The following is a 22652-nucleotide window of genomic DNA, read 5'->3' on the forward strand; positions in this document are numbered from 1 at the left end:
GAGGGAAGGAGGGAGGGGGAGGGAGGGAGAGAGTGAGAGGGCGAGGGAGAGAGAGAGGGGGGAAGGACGGAGGGGGCGAGAGAGGGAGAGAGAGAGAGAGGGGTGGGGGGGAGGGAGAGAGAGTAAGAGGGAGGGAAGTGTGTAGTGAGTTTGCAGGTCTGTGTAACGAATGCCGTCTCTTCAGGGTTGTCTGGTCATACTCTGTCCTGCTTACTGACTCATCTGCTGACCAGTTACTGCCTATGACCTTACACCCCAACATACCTTCCAAACACCCTCTCTCTTAAATGTGCAGTCACACACACACTCTGGATTTGAGTCATACTCTTACTTTGACATCTGTCTCACAGTTTTTCTCTCTGCTTCTGAGTGTGTCATTGTGCATGTGTGCCTGTGTGTGCGCCTGTTCCATCCTCGTATTCCCTCCAGTTAGCAGGAAAAGACACGCTTTACTTGCAAAGATTACACGGACCAGTGAACCTCAGGATGGTGTTGCCGCAGGACATAGTGGGACGGAGTACAACAAAGCAGGACAGACTTCTAGCTTGTACTGGGGTTTGGACTTCTATTGTGGGGGGGCTCAGTGTAGGAGCAGTGTAGAACCACCATTCTAGCAGCTGTACTTGTGGACGCTGTAACGGCTACAGTTCCCTTGCATCGCCCTCATTTGTAACGCCACCTGACATCATCTTATCCTGCTTGGCAAATTCTAAAGCTGATGGCCCAGAGAAAAATAAACAAAATACAGAAGACTTGTGATCTAGTCTTAATTTAGATCCTCTGTGTGTGTGTGTGTGTGTCTGTGTGTGTGTCTGTGTGTGTGAGAGTGTGTGTGTGTGTTGCCCCGAGACATGACAGCAGAACTCGGGTCCTGCACATCTTCCTGTAGCAAGGCGTGTAGCCTGCTGTCTGCCGGTACACACGCACTGTAGGTCTTTGCCACAGAGTAAGAGAACAGTTTCAGGCTGAAGGTTAAAGATACTACAGCTCTCAGCCGAATGTAGTGTGGCCGATTTGGTTCTTCAGCTTATTAGTTAGATTTTCGCAGTGGAATAAATGATTTTTTAAATGTATATATTAGTATGTTATGTAGTATTTACTTGCCTAAACATGAATATTGGAGTGATCTGAAATTTACCGTATTGTTTGTGTGTGTGTGTGTGTGTGTGTGTACTGCCTAGCTGAAGGGACGAACAAGGACTAACCCCTCGTTTAACTTTGCGCCTGTTAACTGTAGACGTGTAATGAGCTATTGCAGTGGTGCCGTAATCGCAGGCGCCACTGGGGGGCGCTGAATGGCAGCATGCGCCATCTAATTCGTGCGCCGGTCGACACACGGTGTGTGTCTCGTTTGCTGCCGTTACGTAGCCTAGATTTATTTCTTAGACCTGCTTTAAGATGTGACTTAGGTTCAGCATACGCATAACTATACGTGAATGCATGTAGGTTAATAAGAACTGTAGGCTGTTTATTTAAATATTTCTCGTTACAATTTGTAAAAATTGCAATAAATAAAATAATATAAAGGGAACGCATGGATACATTTGAGACTGGGAAGCTTGGCAGAGGGGGGAACGTTTGCTGTGGTCTTGTTTGGTATTCACTGGATGATGTTTTGTCTCTGGTGTCGCAGGGTCTCCTTTCCGTATCTAAAAATCTCTAGTCAGCGAGGGCGCTTGCCAGTGCTTCGTTGGTTTATCTAGTAGCATCGTCTCTCTTTTTTAACTGTTTTTTAAATGCCACAACAAAGCCAATAACGTCCACATAAACTTAATGTAACGTTGACGCATCATATTTCAGCTGCTTTTGATTTTAACCATTCTGTCAGAGAAGCAGCACCTCCAGAAACACACGCCCCTCAAACTGCTCCGGTTATTTATAGATAGTAGAGAGTTTGGAAAGGGGGCTCTGCCACATCTGTTGAATATCTGCTAGACTGCGGGGTCAGCCCAAGGTTAGCCTTCTCAATGGCTGCCTTGATTGGTAGTGGCTGGCACTAATGAGAGGGTGTAATTCTGAGCGCCTACACACCCACCGGCTAGACCAGCCCCTCTCTCAGCGCCATTGTCACCGCCAGTCTCCCCTCCCCTTCCCTCCCCTCCCCTCCTGTCTGTCTGGCTCTGCTCCCCCTTTTGGTGGAGGAGGAGGTAGACAGCTGGGGAGAACGCCTGCCCACACCACGAGACCGGAACAGTGAGCCATTCTTCTGAATGAAAGCGAGCGAGAGGGGGTGGGAAAAAAAAGGAAAAAAAAGGAAAAAAAAAAAAAAACCACACATCGACGAGACGGCAAGATGCGGAAAATCTGGTCACCGTAGGCACCGACAGCTCCACGGGGAAGCGGCGAGCATGGCGTGAGGGATGTGTGAGCGGAGAGACCAACGCTGACCGCGGAGCGCTGGTTAGGCTGTCCATACACCGTGCAGGGCCGCTACCGCCGGCTCTTCACCGGCGTCCCGTTACTTCCGAGCCCCATGCAAAACATAACGGTTCCGGGCACCTCCAGCAACTCCAACTCCAATGTCACTTGCTCCTGCAACTGCACCGGATCCCAGCCACAGGGAATGGATATATGTGAGTGATTCGTTTAGTATGGTTCATTCGCTATTCTGTATTTATTAGAGGAAATACGCCGAAACCATTACAGCCGTGCGGGGATCTTGTTTCGTAGCTCTGTTATATACCCTGTTTTAACAAATGATGGATATGGTACGTTTGACCGTATGACTAGCCTCTATTCTAAGGATTTGTGGTATCTTTACCATGTATTTTGGATCTTATCCGCCGATGTCTTAACATTTTGCAAGACCGAATAGCAGTCAGCGGACGTGTGTGGCGTATTACTGAAATATCTGTTCAATAATTTCGTAAAAGACGCAGATAATCAAGCTGGAAAAAGCCGTTATTTTTAGTCTGTTGGGTCCTTAAATCATTTTTGATTAAAAGGTGAAACTGCAGTATATTTATATTTACGCAGGGCGTAAACATGCACGCTTTAATGTTTTTTTATGGTGTAACCGAACTCGAAGCGATGCATCAGCTGAAAATTGCTGTTTTTGATGTGTGCTCTGCGCATGTATTCGCTTAACTCCTCCGCTCAGTTCTGTCTCTACCGCGGGCGCATTTTTGCGTCGATGGTTTTGCAGACGCGCTGTTATGCGGATCCTTATTTGAAGCTTTGCAGGCGTGTTTGTGTCTGGCTGTAGCTGCGCTGAGAATAACGCTGCGGTCTGGAATGAGCGCAGAAGCTCGGCCGCCCGTCGTCCTTGTGCTCACTCCGGCCAGACTGCCCGCTCAAAGCCAGAGACGCGACCGTAATGAGCCGTTTAAGGGTGGTTGATGGGAGAGCCTACAGCCTGGAACCTCTACAGCACACAACCAGTCCTTTTACGACTACTCTTGTAACTGAATTGACTTTTTCGGTCGTAAGACTACTCGTTCCACTTCTTTGGAGCTATTGCCAATTTAAAAAACAAGAACAACATGATTTATATATAAATACCGTGGTCTTATGTGTAAGCCCGCGACATAGTATTAAACTTGTAAATGAAACTGCGATGCAGTGCTGTCTTCTCCATGCTGAAACCCTATGCCTCGCGTATCTCGCTACAGAAGAGCGCCAGTGCTGTGCCCTTCTTGCGCAAGCCTGAAATACACTTTGGTCACTACGTTTGTCGTTAGGACATTTTTAATACGCACACCCATGCAATAAAACGTGTGCGTTTGGCTCTCACCTTTGACTTCAATGGTGTGTGATTTTGTGGTCGGGTGTGTGTGTGTGTGTGTGTTGCTGTGCGTGAACGGTGGGCTCGTGGCGATGTCTGCAATGCAAGTACGGCTGTGATGTTTGGGACTGTGCGCGCAGACGGCGGATATTCTCAGCGGTGAACTTGGCTCGGTGATTAGACTGCAGTGCTGTTCCTGATCAGAGCTTTAGCGTGGATGCCAATGACGACACACACACACACACACACACACACACACACCCCCACCCACCCCCCTTTTGGAGGCCTGCCATGTATAACTAAGCTTCAGACATGGTTACCTCTGTAGTTAGAACAGAGGATCGCTCTTGGTGTAGCTCCTGCTGTAATCCATTTTTTAAAGTGTTTGCGTGCTCTGGACACCTGGTGCACTATAAGCCGTACACCTCCGTTAGCTCACTCAGACGCTTCCTCCGTCTCCGGATATCTGAATCGCTGAAGCCTGTAACAGACCTACAGTGAGAGAGCCAAAATCCATATTCTGAAGGAGCAAAAAAAGAATGATCATTTTTTTAAAATTAAAAAATAAATAAAAAAACGGGATATTGGGCCGCCTGTTGGCCCGTCAAGACCCTGCAGCCGTGCTTGTAACAAACGGGGTGTGAAAACACCAGCCCTGTCAATATCTGAGCCCAACCTCACTCTGGCCGGTGTTGGGGTGACGTCTGACACAAGATCCAAGAGCAGACTGTTATTGTCACAAAACCCTGGCCTCTTTTATTAAAATTTTATCGCTGGTGGTAGCATGCGAATGTGGAATTAAGAATTTTGCCATTAAAAGACGCCTGTGTGTGTGTATGAAATTTCGTAGGAGGGTTAAAATTTTAATTTACATTAAAACATCATATTGATGTTGCAGTATCTATCTAGATATCACTGGACAATAACATTATTTTAAATAGTATGATTAATACCAATCAAGTAGTATTATACTGTTATCAATACCAAACACGAATAACTGTACATTAGAAGATACATTTATCTTGTTTTGCCAAAGCAAAACAACCACAAAAAAGTAACCTAAATGGGGCACCTACATGCGTGAAAGCAGTTGAACATCTCCAACAGGTTTTCATGCTTAAAAAGCCTCAATGCCTGCTGTAATGGCACGTTTGTGTAGTGTAACATCATTACATCAGACTTTTGTAAAACACCTCAGAAGCCTTGATTTCCTGAAGATTTTTTACTCTTTTATTGGGCTGCCTTTTGCAGCATGGAGCACATAAATATTTGCTGTTGCCACTGGCATCAGAGTCTCCTTGGTGATGACTGCAGTTGGTGTGATTTTGGGGAGGTTGGTACATGACTGCTGCTGAGTGAAAGTTGTAGAATTGTTATCTAACTACGATGAGTCTGACCGCTGGGGGTCATACCTCTGACTCGTCTACCAGTCTGTGTGAGCAGGCGGTCAGCAGGGCAAGCCTGTAAGGCAGCTATTCAGCCTGTCAGGCGGTTCACCATGTTGTCAGTGCTCGTCACTGCTGCACGAACACCTAAGAGGACGTCGTTATGCGCGGTAAGGACATTGTTAGGGAAATATGTGGTGCGCAGGGCTGCAGGCAGCAGTGTTGCGTTCAGGCTCTGCAGTGGCAGAACTTCCTCCTGCTCTCTGTCCCCTTCAGGTTATCACCTTCTTCCTGGAACAAGGCAGTCAGATCAAAGTTTACAGGCCCAAACTGGCCATGTTGATCTTTACAATAGACCAATGCATCTAATGTATGGGTTTAGAGCTATATCTGTGTGTGCGTGTGCGTGTGCGTGCGCGTGCGCGCGTGTGTGTGTGTGTGTGTGTGTGTGTGTGTGTGTGTGTGTGTGTGTAAGTTGGGGTTGTGGAAGAGGTCATTTGCCAGCCCTTCTTTCCAATCTCTGTGTTGGGGTGCCTCCCTCTGTCTGTAGGACTGCATGTGTTGTCATCAGGGGAGGGAGTGGTGGGATCTCCAGACTAAGCAGATTCATCTTCTACATCCATTTACTAAATGGAAATGATCCCCTCTGGCACATATATAACCTCATGCACACACAGTTCTTAGCTTTTGTGTGTGTGTGTGTGAGTGTGTGAGTGTGTGTGTGAGTGTGTGTGTGAGTGTGTGTGTGAGTGTGTGTGTGAGTGTGTGTGTGAGTGTGTGTGTGTGTGTGTGTGTGTGTGTTTGTCAGAAACCTTAAGTCCTGGTCTTAAGTATGCTGATTAGGCTTGACCTGAAAATGTTTGAAATCGGTGACGTGGTTATTTAGACCAAACTGAGGTCTAATCAGAGCGTGTTTAAACTGACTCTACAGTGAGTTTCCATAGAGCTGCTGTCCACAGCTGATGAAGGACCACTGTCCGAAATGTTCTGTTTCTCTGGAAACTGTGTGTGTGTGTGTGTGTGTGTGTGTGTGTGTGAGAGAGACGCTCCTCCTCTTGTCATTGAGAGAGCAGAGCAGCTCCTGGGAACAGTTGTTTTTTTGTATGGGGGCTTATAAACATCAGGTCCTCCTCTTGCCCCCCAGGCTCGGGTGAATGTGTGTGTGAGCTTTGCCCTTTTGACAGCTGCAGCTGAGACCCGGATTCTGCGACCCAGCCAGCCTTGACATTGGCCATGTTTCTCCTCTTTGTGTCTGTCCTCCACAACACCATCACTCCACTCCTCTACCCCCTCCACGGGGTCCTGTGGGCCCATAGCAGGGGGACATTTGTGGAGTTTGTAGCTTGGTGGCCCTGCTGGGGTCCTGTTGTGGTGGTGGGGGGTTGTTTGTTGCTGTCGCTGGCATAGCCTGGCTTAGTCTAGCTGCAGTGGGGTGGCGTGTGGATGTTCAGGCTGCCTCAGGTGTTGGAGATGATCGATGAGGTTGGTGGGCTCACTGCTCTGGCCTGAGTTCATCCTGTGTTTGTCTGTGTTGGTATGTTTTTGCATGTCTGTGTGTGTCCAGTCTGAACTGTGGTTGTGTATGTATGTGTGTGCCCCCGATCTGAAGTGTGTGTGTGTGTGTGTGTGAGTGGGGGGTGCGCTAATGCAGTTGGGCTTTACTGACTTCTGTGAATTGTGTAAACTCTTCAGGTCAGTTGCAAATGTTAGAACCATCATGTGACGATTTTAGGTAGAGTACCAGACTTTTCAGTGTTTCAAACTATTAAACTGCTGAATATCTTTGTCATTCGTCACTTTAGAACATGTACCCTTGCGATGTAACGTTGGTCTGATGAATGCAGTGTGGCTGTAGCCTTTTTTTCGTCTGTCACGGAGGAAGATGGTGGGAGATGGTGTCAGCCAGAGTAAACACACGTAGGCTACAGAAGATTCTCAGAATTAACATCCACAGACACTTGAGTCAAACTCACTTATGTAACGAGCTCACTATGTTCAAAGCGCCTTTTGGAATATGATGATTCATTTGTGATGGGAAAAACTTGGTGCTAGTAGTGAGGGCTTCCTGTCAGTAAACTCCATGCTTCCTGTCCATTCAGTTTCTTTTCTTGCATAGACAACAACAACAACAACAACAACAACAACAGCAGCAACAATGATAATGGGGTGTTTTATTTGTGTAGAGCCAGATCAATTGATTGATTTACTACAACACCTTTCTCAAACTTATAAGGTTCCCCTCTCAGAATGTTAACAAGTGACCATCAAAAGATTGAAAAGCAGATTCCAACAATACCAACTGGGAATGAAAGCGGGTGAGAGCATGGTCTGAGGGTCCACTACAGTTCAGAGGCCCTGGGAATGACATGGGAAGTGGTTAGCTGAGGCTTGTCATTGTTTAGCTGAGATTTGTCATTGGTTGTTTACAGTGTATGGAATGAACATAAAAATAACCAAAACGGACTAAACCTCAGAAGGTGTTTCTCAGCAGACATGCAGAAAAAGTCATGAGCATCTCGGTAGTCTCTCCCAGACTCTGACTGTCCAACCTTGCCTGGTGCCACATCGCCCAGCATGGGCACAGTGACCAGAGGTGCACAGCCACGCCTGGCACGATGGGGTCTGTGTCTGACTGTCTTGCTCTGTCTGCCATGTCTTACACACACACACACACACACACTCACTCACTCACTCACTCACTCACTCACTCACTCACTCATCAGGCATGCATGAGTCCTGCTCTAAGACATCAACCCCCCAATTGTTCATTACCCATGGCTCCTTGAGTTCAGAGGTCATGGGGTCTTCCCACACCCCTGTGTCTTTGTCCTGGGCTTTGGATAGTGTACGTTTGACTTGTAGGTTAAATATATTTGGGCAAATTAGCCCAACAGGATGTAGTGCTAGGTCAGTGGTTAAAATGACAGCTATGCACCTAAGTGGCCCTATCTGCCCCTGTTTGGCACAATTTTGCAGTCAAATTTGTGCCAAACAGCAGCCAGCTGCAGCAGCGGAGAGTTGTTTCTGCTGTGTCGCCTTTCCCTGCATTACGCATGGTGGTGTTGGAGCTTAGCTGGTGTGGGGGTGGGGGCAGGGTGAGTGAGGGTGAGCGAGGTCGCAGCTGGCTGTCCCTGTTGTTTGGAAATTCACCAGGGAGCTGTTCCCATCGTTCGCCTGTCTCATTGCTAGCAGCTGCCCCCCCCCCCCCCACACACACACACACACATACAGACACACAGACAGAGAGTCTGAATTTTTGAATAAAAATCATGCCTACATTTGAATGGGACAACCAAAGAAAGAAATATTGCTGACCTGAGATATTACTGATAGCCCTGCATACTTACCCTTATATGCACAACTACTCCCCTCTCCTGTCTGGGAGAAACCTGCCGTAGCAGGGTGTAGCGAAGGGTATAGGTCCACAGCACGCCGTCCTGGGCCAGCCATCAGACAAAGATATTATCAGACTGTAATGTTACCGAGCAGTTATGCACCATTTGAATACCAGGTAATGGGGCTGACTGTGTTCTGAGTGTTAGGCTAATGTTTGTTTACTCATTTGTGTGTTTAGTTTCATGCATCTCTCTTAAGTCAATAGTGTGTCTGTGTGTGTGTGGTGAAAATATCTCCAAACTGCCTGCCTCTGGCTTGCAGCTGAGTCAGGAGCCAGCGGTGAATCCGGCTGCGTTTCCTCATCCTCTGGACCTGCCTGTTCAGAGCTTGTTAAGATCTGAGACTTCTGCTTTGGAGGCTGTGCCATGAATTGGCTAGCGGAGGGAGTTTAGCACATCTGCACTCCATGCAGGAGCCGTCATGCACTCTGGGATCCACTGCAGCTGCGTTTCTCTCTCTCTCTCTCTGAAGAAGCTCTGGCCTGTGGCCATGAGCTCCATTTTACAGCAGGTTTGAAGTCAGTTTGGAGGGACTGTGTTGTGTGTCGTGCATGGAGCTTCATTTTCCTGTGTGTGGTGAGTCTGGCGTATGGACCCAGTGCAGGTCTGCCTTCTGCTTCCTGTGTACTTGGCGTGGCCATGTGCCACCACATGACGTGTTGGAGCTCCAGGGTTGACCACCTCCTCTCTCCTGACTTCACACTCATGGGTGAAGTGAAGCCCAGGTGCTCTGTATCAACAGTTCTTATGAGACATGACAACCACCACGTGTTAAGTGAAGGGTGGAGATTGTTTTGGACTTGCTTAGGTGCCCCCCTACACACAAAGACGGACAAATGCACACAGACAAACACACACATGTGCTGTTCACTAGATCTGTTACCAGAGCCTCGTGGAATTTAGTGGCTTGGTTGGTTGGTTTATCAACCAGTGATCTGCACCCTAAACTCCAGTTTCTCTCAGCACACAGGCATCAAGCACCATCAGACCGTCAGCCCCAGCGTTGGTGTGCCGCTCCCTTGGCACTGGGGACCTCATGGTCTGGCACGGGGTCAATTGCCTTTCTCACACAAATATATATTGTATACACACAGACACACATACACACCTTCAACCAGGCTGGAATAACGTAATTGAAGAAAATGGCAACTTGGAGATGAAAGGCACCCTTTGCATGGTTACAGCATAGGCCTTTTTGAACGTGTGTGTGTGTGTGTGTGTGTGTGTGTGTGTGTGTGCATGTAGGCATATGGGTATGTGCGTGTACATGAGAGTGTGTGTCTGCGTATGCAGGCGTGTGTGTGTGTGTGTGTGTGCGTGTGCGCGGCACACATGTCACAGGCATGTATCGTTGAGGGGCGGCATTGTTCGCAGCACGTGGCTGTACTCGGCACTGTTGCCGTAGGAACATGGTGTGCCGGAGCACACTGGAGCAGGAAGTGTAAGTCAGGGCTGGTTCCCGCCTCCGAAGGAGACGAACGAGTGCGGGAGGAGCCGATGAGGGATAGACGCAGGGAGAAAGGAAGGGAAAGAGAGCATAAGATCAGCAGTGTTGGTGTGGGCCTAGATGGAAGGGAGGGCGGAGCATGGGGCAGGGTCCTGTGGAACAGGTGGTGTGTGGGTCCACCAGGCATCCCCTCCACAGGCTGATCGGAGGTGGGGTAATGAAGCAGGTCTAGGTGCTGTAGCCTGGGGGAGTCTAGACTTGTCTGGCAAACGGGGGGGCCTCTTTAATCTCAGATGCAGCACTGGCATTAGAGAGCCAAGCTGAGGTCACAGCACCAGTGAAATGGAAATGGATGGACACCAGTGTTAAACTGCTGGGCCCCTCTGCACAGTGCCCCCTGCTGCCCCCCCCCCCCCACACCCCCGCCTGATGCGTCACACTGACGGGACATGGAAGGTCTTTTTTTGAGAAGGGTGTCTCTGGTGTTGAGACACATTTGTTCTGTTAAATTCATTCTATCTTCCTCTTCCTCTACTGCTCTCTGCCTTTCACACAGTCTGTGTCACATTCTCATGCACCTTGAGTGTGAATGGAAAATGTCTGTCACACCAGAAAGAGGGTTTGCTTTGCTGAACGACTCCACAAGCTGTTTTCTTTTCCATTTTCCTTTAAAAAAAACAAAACAAAAAACACACACAAACAAAAGGGACAGAGAGAAATGGAAAAAAAATAGTGAGAGAGAGTGAGAGAAATGGAGGGAGTGAGAGCCCCAGGATGCTTACTTCCTGGTGTGTTTTTATGGTTCTGGGCCCACTATAGTGTTTCCCCTGCCAGCGGGACTTGGAGCATATTTCTAGGGATTGTTCCAGAAAGGCTGGATTCTGTAACTGAGAGATTGTTCCATCTTCCTCTTGAGCCACAGTGACTGGGCGGAGGGGGCGGAGCCACGGTACATGTCTCTTTCATCTCAATGAAGCGGCTCAGCTGAGCAGGAAGTGGTGTCCCACAGCTGAGCAGGAAGTGGTGTCCCATTGCCTCTCAGGTGTCCCACAATGCCTTTTGTATGTGCGTGTGTGTGTGCGTGCATGCGGTAACGTTGGTTAGCTCCCTTTGCGACTTATTGTTCTGTTGAGCACCAGGACTGCCCACATGCACGAGGAGCCAATGCGGGTGGCTAGTGTGTGTGTATGTGTGGGGGTGGCCATGGCGTGTGTGTGTGTGTGTGTGTGTTATGGCGTTCTTATGTGTGGGGTTTGTCGTGATGGCTCTTTTACCACGTTTAACGCAGTGCTGTCTGAGCTCGTGGCTCGGCTCTGAGCTCCACTGCACCGAGGAGGCGGGAGCTTCCATCACCCTCCTCGTCCTCTCCAGAGCGGCTGTGTGTGTGGAGAGAGAGCGAGAGAGAGAGAGAGAGAGAGAGAGAGAAGTGGGGGTAAAGGGGGATCTTCTATTTTTTTTCTATTCTTCACTGTCCTGTCATAGTGATGTCACTTAGAAACTAGCTGTTCACCACATGCACGCACACACACACAACACTTCCACCCACCACCTGCAGTAGTTTGTTGTAGATGTGATGTTTATATGCATCTCAGAGTGGATATGACACACGGGGTTTGGTATCTCGGGAGTGGTCTCAAAGTGCTTGGCTGGGTGGGGGAAACATCCAAGGCCTCAGCACAGATGGCTATATGCAGGCAGAAGTCTCTCCCTGTTTCTGTCTGTCTGTCTTTCCTTCTCTGTGTCTCACTCTCTCAGCTTCCTCTTCCTGCTCTCAGATTGTGAGAGCACAGCTGTTTTCCTTGTGTTATGAAACTGTGGAGAGCAGGAAACAGGAAATGGCTCCATGAACTATAGACATGGAGGCCCTGGTGTACCCTTGACTGCTGTGCGGGTGCAGCCCAGCAGAAGGAGAGGGGCACGTTTGGGGCTCTTGCATAACCCCTCCTCCCCTCTGCTCCTCTGGAGAGAGAGAACAGGCTTCACACACAACCACAGTACTGTCTCTGGGCTTGTCAGTCTGGCATCTCTCCCTTTCTCTCTCTCACAAACTCACACACATACACACCACTTGATAAAATACAGGCTCAGGGCTGTTGTGTTGCAGTCTACGTGTGTTACATGTCACTGCAGGTCCATTGTTAGCTGACAACACTGGGTTAGTGTGTGGAATGGTAGGAGGACTGACCTGTCTGAACTCGTGGAGTCCACATCAGGCTAAGCAGACTAGCTACTCTCCTCTCTTTCCCTTTATTCCTCTTTCACTCTAATTCTTCCCTTCTTTCTCTCAAATTCTGAAGTGGTTTTGAGTTATCATTAATAAAACAAAGTCAAACAACTTTATGGCAAAATTAAAAGTAGGTGATCATATATTTGTAAATACAGTGGATTCAGTATTAATCTATAACACAACATGGGAAGGAAAGTAATAATAAAAAAGAGTCCAGGTTAATACAAGTTTAGCATAAAACTGTACAGGTGTGTATGAATATAAGTACACAAGTGAATGTTGCATTTACAGTACACAGCAATACACCCTCTCTCTCTGTGTATGTGTGTGAGTGTGTGTGTGAGAGCGCCACTATGGTAGCCCTGTTTACTTCAGATACCTGTTAAGATTTCTTCACCCCACCCCATGAAGCATGCCTAACTCATCCAAACATCTGTGTGCATGAGCAGAGCTGACACAGCTTCCAGCGTGTTCTCACCTGGAGTGGGCGGAGCCAGAGAGTAGGAGGGGCTTGACTGGATTTGAGCATTTATAGCTCTAGAGGTGTAGTGGATGCAGGTAGAGTGTGTGTGCGCCTCTCTCTCTCCTGGTCTGGCTTTTGGATGGGGTCCAGGGCCTAATCCGGTTAGGGGCTGCAGAGCAGGCTTGGGTGTTGGTGGTGGACTATGTGCTCATGGGACGTGTCTTCTCTCCCTCTACCTCCCAGCAGACGGGGCCTTGTCTTGCACAGGCATTCTGTGCCACCCGGCACACTGCCAGCCACCGGCACCACAGGGCTGCCCCAGTGCAGTCTGGGATTGGCATCTATTCCAGAGCGAGGAGGAGGCCATGATGGAGAGGTCTTGTGGTTCAGAATTCGCTGTGCTGCAGGAGATGATTCAGAAGACAAAGCTTGTCTGGGTGTGGGTCTGGGTGTGGATAACTGCTGATGGCTCTCAGTGTCTAGATGTATAATTACCACTCCAAACCCCAGTCTCATTTGGAAACTATAAATGAAGTTGTTTCATGTAAGAGATTTGACTGGAAGAGGATGGGGAAAATAGGAGCAATGCCAGGAAAAACTCCCCACACTGTTCCTTCTGCCTTTGCAGCAGTAGAGTGATATATATCATGGGAAAGTTCAATTTGCTGTAGCACCACCCATTACTGATCAGCTGATTGGAGAGTCGTCTTCCCTAGTCCTGCCCACTCTGCCACTCTGCCCCAAGTCTGCTCCTCTGATGGGCCACATGAGTCTTCCTCTGATTAACTCATCACAAAAAAAATACATGTTAAAACAAAGTGACAGACAACAGGGGTTCATCAGCTTGTCTACAAAGTTGGCACGGATGTGTGTGTGTGTGTGTGTTCCTGAGTCTGTGTCCAATGACTGTATGTGTGTGCGGACAACATGAGGTGGCATAAATAGATTTTCAAGGCTGAGGGTTCTGTGTGGCTAATACAGCCCTACAGTGCTGCTGTGTGAGGCGGTACCGACGTTCTGATAGTCTGCTTCCTGACAGCGCACTGTTCATCCTCCTCATCCATCTCACGTCACCACGTTTGCGTGAAGCCCCCTCAGCTAGACCCAGCACTGCCCACCCACACACACGTGCACACACATACATGCTTGGTTAGAAATAAGATGACTTCCCCTACCATGGGAACAATGTTTTGACTTGAAAAACCTCAAAATCTCCTTGGTGAATTAGTTAGCGTGGTTTTGCAAAAATATACAAAAGTTTTAAAAGGATATTGTAGTTGTTAAGTCCAACATTTTTGTAGTCAATAAATTGCAAGCCAAATTTATCATATACCATAGTGAGATGTGTTTGTTGGGCGATGGTAAAACAAACAAACAAACCCCCCCCAATCCCCCCCCCCCCCAAAAAAAAAAAACCCTCAGATGTGATTGAGTCACTGAGTTTAAACATAAGTAATAGTGTTGTAACGCTTCTGGCAGACTCAAACTATGACTATTTATATTTACATACGCAATTTTACAGTTTGTGGTGTTACTTTGCTGTTTGTTTTGAGACTGGTTGCCCAAAACACTGCTTTGATCTCAGTATTTAATACTTCCTTGAATCTGGAAAAAAGCCCAAATAATAACTTCCAAGTGCCTTTCCAGTTCTGTGGAAGGAGTAGTGTGGTTTTTCTTAAGCTGTGGTGCTGCGCCAGCTGAGAGGTGATGTGGATGAGAATGAGGTGGAGCAGGAATGGGGGGTGGGGGTGGTGGTGGTGTGATAGTGAGGTGGTGGTTGCACTGGTCATGGTTTACTGGTGAAGTGGTGTGATTCTGGGAAGTTTTCATAAATGGCTGGAGTGTGTGTTTAATAAGCATCTTTTACGGGTTTATTAGGCTTTCTCATGACTTGACTGAACCCTGTCTCGTGTGTTTCTCTGACATGCTGTCCTTATTTTGTCCTCTAACACATACACAAGGTTCTCTTGGCAGTAGGCAGCAGGCCTGACGGGACGTGTGTGTGTGTGTGTGTGTGTGTGTGTGTGTGTGGGGGGGGTGTACTTTCAAAATCCATGGTGCATGCCATCTTTCCATTCTGCGTAGCTTGCGTGCCAGCCCTCTCTTGGGACCAGGCAACAAGACCTTATTTTCTGTGCCCATCTGTTTGTGTCTGTGTATGTGCATGCATGCGTGCGCGCGTGTGCGTGTGGACGTGAGCTGAGACTCTGGGGGTGTTATTGGAGGTACTGGAATGCCTCAGTTAGAGGATGAGCTCTGACCTGCAGGAATGGTCTGGGATGCACGTTCACCACCTTTAGATTGCAGTCAGACAAGACGGGAAACCCAAACAGGACGTCACGCAGAATGTCTCATAAGAACCCAAACATCCAGAAGGAGAAACAGAGAGATTATGATTTAAAAGACAGAACAGATGTGTGTTAAGACTCCTAAAAATTCAGGTGTACATTTAAAAGTTTTGAAATCAGTTTTGACAACCTTTCTCTCTCTCTCTCGGACACTTCTCCTTTTGAGGCTGTGACTGCCTGTCCATTCTGTTCATTTAGGGGACAGCAGACATTTGGAACAACCTCACATTCTTGTGGATTAGCCAACTGCGTCACTTTTCAAATCAGATTTTGGCCAGACCTCCCTGTTCTGTACTGATACTTGAAAGGCCTCGTCACTGCCCCCTAGTAGAAAGAACAGGAAGTGCACGCAAGCTGGCAGGCTGCATCATCGCCCATCATGATTTCATGTGCCAGTGAACGCTTTTCTGCTGTCTGCTTATGAATGGCTTTGGTGTGTTTTTAACACCTATCTCCTTCTCTCTCCCCCCCCCCTCTTTTTTTTTTTTTGCAGCTGAACTGGAGTTTGTTCAGATAATAATCATAATTGTGGTGATGACCGTGATGGTAGTTGTGATCATCTGTTTGCTGAACCACTACAGGCTGTCTGCCTGGGCCCTCTTTAGTCAGCAGAGCCAGGCCCACAGACGGGAGGAGGCCCTGCAGCCGGTGAGTGCATGTGTGTCCGGAGTGAGGGGGTGCTCAGTGGTCATGAATGTGGGTGTGTGTTTCCTGTGTTTTTCATACTCCATATTTGTCGTGTGTGTGTTTGAGAGGGATGACCTTGTAACTGTTCGTATTTGACACAATATGGCCTGTCCTTGCCCTGTCCCCTCTGCCTGTGTGTGTGTGTGTTGCTTCCTGCGTTTTAGATTGCTGAGCAGAGCACGTCTAGACTGCAGTTCAGAGCAGCAGAGAGAGAGAGAGAGAGAGAGAGAGAGAGAGAGAGAGAGAGGGAGAGAGGGAGAGAGAGAGAGAGAGGGAGAGAGAGAGGATGAAATAAGGGGGGAAGGGTGGAAAGGGGAAGAGAGGGGGAGTCGGTTTAAGGCAGCAGCCTCATGTTTATTCATGAGAGGGGAGGGTGCAGAATGCTGGAGTGGGAGCCCCAGTTTTCCTACCATCTCTTCCTGCACATACTCAGTTAAACATCCAATTAGATTCCTGTTTCATTGCTTGCTTTCACTGTTATTGATTGTGGTATTTTATTTGTGCATCTTCTGACAAGTATTTGGAGACCCATTATTTTCTTGCCTGAGGCATATTTGAAGTTGAATATGCATCTGTGGTATTTGTAATTTTTTCCAAAATGCCCTGTTTCAGTTGGAGTGGTTGTGTACGTGGGTGTAATGTACCAAGTCTCTGTCAAACGCAGCTCATGTTGGCCTTGTGTTTTCTCTCTCTCTCTCTCTCTCTCTCTCTCTCTCTCTCTCTCTCTCTCTCTCTCTCTCTCTCTCTCTCTCTCTCTCTCTCTCTCAGGATGGCTGCACGTGGCCTACAGACAGTGCGGTGATGCCGCATGGACCCACCGAGGTATCTGTGTGAGACATCCATCCATACACCTGCCCACACATCCACCCATACACCCACCCAGCACCCCTTTTACACCTAAGGTATTTTCACAGACCAGACAGGGCATACGCATATCCCCGGCTGTCTGAGAATGGTTTGAACGGCACTTTCTGAAACTACAGATTTATTAGAGTACGGTAACCCAGCCAGAACACGCTGACTCAACAAACGACAACAAAGCCAAATGTTGGCTTGGAGTTCGGTTGTAAAGACCATGCTAGGGCCCCGTACTGCACGTCATCCTTACAGAGAAGATCCCTTGAGGTCCAGTCCTGGGTTTAGCTAAAATGTTCCAAAGATACCTCTTGGTAGCCAGCAAGCTAAGTTACATTTTAAACCTTATTTTATGACTAAAGTTCACTAGCTATGTATATTTATCGATATAGTAACTAGCCAGATAAGCAGGTACCCCCTTGACATCATCTTTCAAAAGGAAAAGAAAGTATTTTTCATTTAATTTCAATCTGGCACGCAAGTATGACAGCTGTGAGACACTCATGTAAGATGAGTGATTAACCTTGTGGGTGATTTCAGACAGCGGAATAGTGTCCATGACATTAGGCTGGACCAGCACAGTCTTTACACAATACCTGCACACGCTCAGAAGTCTCTAGAATGTTCTACCCCATTTCCAGTGTTTCATTTGGCTTGTCTGTTGTTTTTATGAAAATTGTTTCGTCTGACAGTCAAAAGCCAACATTCTGAATATTCTATTTTTTTTTCCAAACCAACATTCCTATTCTGGCAGTTGGCATTTGTCGGTGTATGTCGGGTCAGAATGTTCTGGTTTTTACATACGTCTTGCAGGCGGTTTGTTTCACCTGTCTCCTCTCACCTGGACCCAGGTGATGTACGGACAACGCAGTGGCGATCGCTACAGCGCTCCCTCACTCATGCAGAGGGAACGATTTGGCCGCTTCCAGCCCACCTACCCGTATATGCAGCAGGACATCGACTTGCCCCCAAACATCTGCCTGTCAGACGGTGAGGAGCTGCCGCCCTATAAGGGCCCCTGCACGCTGCAGCTGAGAGACCCAGAGCAACAGCTCGAGCTAAGCCGCGCCTCTGTACGGGCCCCGCCCAACCGGACCATCTTTGACAGTGACCTGATAGACGTTTATGTGCATGGGGGTGGGCCCAAGCCTCCGAGCAGCAACTCTGGCAAGAGTGCCTCGAACTTGCGCATGGAAGGACCGCCGCCCACCTACAGTGAGGTGATAGGTCAGTCCTACCCAGGCTCTGCCTCCTTCATGCACCAGCACAGCAATAACGCATCAGTGTCCAATCAGAGGACAGTGAGCCGGTCAACACAGCCCAGCGCTAGCACAACCGGGTCTCTCAAGATGAAGGACAGCCGACATGACAAACCAGTGTGACTTCAAGGCACAGAGGGGGCGAGGGAGGGGCTGGGCTCTCTGGAACCACCTCCAGGATGTGGGGGGGAGTGGCTTTTCCCTGAATGCTCCCTTGCACAATTTGACAAAAAAAAGTTTCAGAAAATGGAGGAACCAAACTTAAAAAGAGATCTTTTTTGTAAACTTTTTTTTTTTTTAATTCGATTTGTTTTTTTGTTTTTTTTTGCTAGAACTTGTGGGCCTTGTGTGGATGTTTGGGCTTGTTGGCTACTTCTCTATGTTTGGTTTTATATGCTTTCATTTATTTAAAATAAGTGAGCATTGTCGCAGATCGCTCCAGTGTTTGAGAGACTGCGTGGGCTATAGGATTTGTTTTACATTTTCAAGATCTGTGCACAAAAACATTCATGACTGATCAAAATCCAAATCTGAGTGCCACGATTAACATTTTAAATCTTGATGATATGACTCAATGGAAGAAAAAAAATGTCTGAGTTGCACTAACTTAATGTTTAAAGAGCTGAAAACAGCTAACATTTGTGTCTGTCAAGGTACTCTGGCCTTTAAGAGTATGAGTTTCCGCTTCTTCTTTCGCAGTCTTGCTTATTTTGCCTTTTTTTCTTTCCTTCTAATGGACATGTGAGGAGAAGACGACCTCTGATCCAGCATAAAATCTCCACCGCCAACTAGAAGATGGCACTTAGGAAAAAGGGGTTAAACAAACCTAACTTCTGCTTTTGTTTTTCCACCGGCAGAGCTTTGGGGTGAAAGTCGTTTCATGTGCACCTCTTTCATCCTGTCAAACAGCACTTTAAACTTCTCTCACTTCAGCGTTGTCATGGGGTCCAAAAGCAAGAGAATCATGGGAACTGTAGTCTTATGCACATCCATCACATCAAGCAGTTCCAGATCACCTCACTAATTCATGGTTTAAGGCTGCACATTTTAAGGAGTTTTTTTTCTTCTTCAGGTTTTCTTTATTATTCTCAAGTCCACATCTAGAGGACGTCATATGCATGGTCTTTAGACAGTGACATAGCCAAAGGTTCAATATAGGCATCAGTATTTTATTTTCTTTGCTGTTGGGTGCATGTAATGGCATTTGAGTTGCACTCAGATAGTTGCTCTGTTGGCTGTCTCTTCCAACAGAGGAACTGTAGAGGAACTGCACTACTGTAGAGGAACTGCACTACTCTTCAGCACACATGCATTTGGAATGCTTTCAGACACACAGACTGTTCTTGGGATGTGCTTTAAGAGTGACCTCATCCATGGCCTTCCTTTAGAGAGGCCTTAGAGAAAGCCGATTCAGTTTGATCATTATCAGTATAATTATCATCATTGTCATCATCTTCTCTGCTTAGGCCATTTCAGGGTTGCAGTGGCAATAGGGTAAACAGAGAAGCTCAGGTGTCCCTGTCCTCAGCCACTTCCTCCAGCTCCTCCTGGGGGAACCCCAGGTGTTCCCAGATAGTCTTGAGATGTTGTCCCTCCAGCAGGTCCTGGGTGTATTCTGAGGACTCCTCCCAGTTGGCCGTGCCTAGTATACCTCCAGTGGGAGACGACTAGGGGACAGTGGACATGTCTGGTATACATCCAGTGGGGGACATCCAGAGGGCTTTATCAGATGCCTGAACCACCTCAATTGGCTCCTCTCAATACGGCCTAGCAGTGGTTCTACTCTGAGCACCTCAGGGATAGACGAGCTCCTCAGTCTACTCCATTATGTAGAGTGAACCCTGCTACCTGGCTGCAAAAGCTAATTTTGGTCGCCTGTGTCTGCAATCTCGTACTTTCTGTCATTACTCAGAGTTCATGACCATAGGTGAGGGTGTGAGGGTGGGGGGTGTAGACTGACTGGTAAATTGCTTTCTAGCTCAGCTCCATCTTGGCCTCTACAGGCCGTAATGTGACCACATTACCTAATCCCTGGTCAGTCGTATGATCCCTATTCCCATCGCTCATGAGCAACATCCTGAGTTACTTCAACTCCTCTATTTGCAGGAGGTTCTAGCCAGAGGGAGCATACTTCCCTGTTCCAGTAGAAACCAGGGCCTCAGACTTGGAGGTGCTGATCCACATTGACAGCTTCACAAGGCTGCAAACTGCTCAACTGCGTTCTGAAGGCGTCCTTACAAGGAAGCCAGAAGCACATCCTCATGCACAAGTAGCAGCAATGCAACCTCCAGGTCCCCTCATCACACGGAACAAGCTCTTTATTTAATGTTGGGAATGTCGACAAAGCTCTCACTTTGAGAATATTCCCACTTTAAGAGTATTCCCATATTCCTGGACAGAATATCTCCTACAGAATATTTCTGGGAACATGATCATATGCCTTCTTCAGATCCACAAACCACATGTATACTGGAGTGGCAAACTCCCATGACCCCTCAGCTACTTGGGAGAGACTAATCCAGAGCTGATCCACCATTCCAGGGGATCCATGCTCATCCTGAATGTGTGGCTCAACAATCGGATGAAGTCTACTTTCTATTACTCTGTCACAGACCTTCCTGGGAAGGCTGATACGGGTGATGCCCTTCTAGTTTGCACACACTCTGGTCCCCTTTCTTAAAAGTAGGGACCATCAACCCCAATTTGCTGATTCAGAGGCACTGTTTCTGAGACCCATGAGATATTGTTGAGACATGTTGGCCACGGCAGCCCTTCAACAGCCATAGTTAATTTTATGAAGTATATATTTGGTGAAAGGAGCTAGAGAGTCAACAGGGAGTTTTGTGTGGATGGCAGAACTGTTAAAAACACAACAAAGGAAAAACCAAACTGAACAACCAACACCAGGCAAACCAGTTGACTTCATCACCTCCTTTGCACCCTGCAACAGAAGGTTTATGAGTAGAGCTACGCACCCATTCTGTGTTGTTGGTTAAACTTCAGCCATTTTGATGATCTCTCAGAACAAGGCCCTCTGGATTCATTCTCATCGTCTCTCCTTCCTGTCACTCGTTCGAGCGTGTAGTGTGTGTATGCGTGTGGGTGTGTATTGTACTGCTGCTATGCTATGCTGCTGCTTCTCTCCGCTGTCCTGTCCTGTGATTTCGGCCTGTCCACTTTCGCTTCGACTCTTGTTTACACGCTAGCCACACCATGCTCTTGTTTGTTAGTACTTTTATAAACATATACATAAATATTTTGGTAAATGCTTGTTTCCTTTTGCTTGTACTTTTGTCGTCATTAGTCACAGTTATATGAGGAAGAAAAAAAACCCAACAACACAAAAACAAGCATTTTAGGTTTTCAGCTGAGAGATTTGCATGTTACTATGAGCAGATTTGGTGCCTAAAGGTTGTGTTAAAGGTCGCAGGCATAGGAACCCACTTGCACTCTAATGCCCCTCCCCCACCTTTGTTGTGCCTCACTTCTTATGGTGCTTTTACAGTAGTCCGATTTTGTTTATTTGTACTGTGCTGTATATATAACTTGAAAATATTATGCACATATCCTACCCAATGGGTAGAACACAAGAGAACAATGTTAATAATGTAATATAATGTATAGACAATATTAAAAAAGGAAAAATCTAACATGGCGGCATCAGGTTTTGTGAATGCCTACAATTGTGCTTTTGTCTTTTGTAAAAACAAGCAAAGTTTGCAAAAATAATGCTACAGTATGGTAACATGAATACAAAAATACTTCTTATATTTTTTTTCCCTATACTATAAATGCAGAATCTGCTATGTGATGAAACAAATATTCTGATATAAGGCAGTTGTACACAGGATAACTGCACTGCTTCTTTTGTTACTTCCAGAGAAATTATCAGCGCTTGTCATTTATTTATTTGAGATTTAATTTGGTGACTGCTAGCTAGCTGTTTGGACTTGTATCCACTCTCAAAATGGAAGCGCTGCTCCATAGCCAACGAAACGGCAACAGACCGAGGACTCTCTGAATAAAGAACGGAATGTTGGGATCAGCCTGGACCCCTCTAACAGACCACTGAACAAAATGGATTTACTTGATGCATTTCAAGAAATGGTTCCCATAGTTTCTCCTTTTTTTTGTTCAATCACATAATTGAGTGTGCTATGTTTGAAGGCATGGCAATTGCACATGTAATAAGTGATGAACAGACTGTAAGCAATGTTGCTGCATGTTCATTTGGTCAATTCCTTGGCCAAGCTGTCTCTTGTTCCAGCCTCTCTCCTTGACCGGCTACTCTTTAGATCCAGGATGCTTGAACGAACAAACTGGATGGTGAATGGACAGACAGACAGACAGACGTATGAACCAATTGGCCAGGTTTCTGTGCTCCGTTTAGCACCTGTCCCATGGCTTCATTAATCCAGAGCTGCGGTGTATTGTTTGCCTTGATCTTTACCTGGGACGTTACAGGACTGTATTACACAAAACGGTCTACAGATCTTTTATTTTATTTTCTTTTTCCAGAGAACCATGTTGATTTGATGACACTGCTGTGTACTTATGCCCTTTTCAAAACCATATTATTTAAGCAAATGTGATGTCATCAGTTTTCAGAAGTCTGTTACTGCAATACTTTTACAGGAAAAAGTGACTAAAAACAATTAAAAACAAAGGGAAAAACAATAAAAATATTGCTCAAAGTACCGTTGTAGTCCTTAATAAAACAGTTCATGTTTGTTTTATTTCACTTTGGTCACATGGCTAGAAAGAGCGATTAAAGTTGAGGACAAAATACCGTAAAATGAGTCTCCCGTTATTTGTTGTTTCCATTAGTGAACAAAAATGACCATTTTTGGATGAGGAATTAT

At 46.9% G+C, this 22652-nt stretch overlaps 1 protein-coding gene across 9 annotated transcripts in view; it reads left to right on the forward strand.

Moving 5' to 3' along the window:
• The window catches only part of ldlrad4a (low density lipoprotein receptor class A domain containing 4a), a 54664-nt gene extending 32177 nt beyond the window's left edge, over nucleotides 1–22487 (forward strand). For 8 of the 9 annotated variants that reach the window (XM_035528778.2, XM_081705372.1, XM_081705378.1 and 5 more), the window contains 3 exons: nucleotides 15483–15637; nucleotides 16445–16498; nucleotides 17383–22487. In XM_035528778.2, coding sequence (XP_035384671.2) covers nucleotides 15483–15637; nucleotides 16445–16498; nucleotides 17383–17913 — 740 coding nt within the window. In that variant the 3' untranslated portion in view covers nucleotides 17914–22487. Of the gene's footprint in view, nucleotides 1–1874; nucleotides 2574–15482; nucleotides 15638–16444; nucleotides 16499–17382 lie in introns of those variants that run through there. The other variant, XM_027022882.3, reaches the window with a different exon arrangement.
• The last annotated feature ends 165 nt before the right edge of the window (nucleotides 22488–22652 follow it).

The sequence above is a fragment of the Electrophorus electricus genome, chromosome 2 (assembly GCF_041902795.1).
Source record: "Electrophorus electricus isolate QZ-2024a chromosome 2, ASM4190279v1, whole genome shotgun sequence".
In the NCBI taxonomy this organism is placed as follows: Eukaryota; Metazoa; Chordata; class Actinopteri; order Gymnotiformes; family Gymnotidae; genus Electrophorus; species Electrophorus electricus.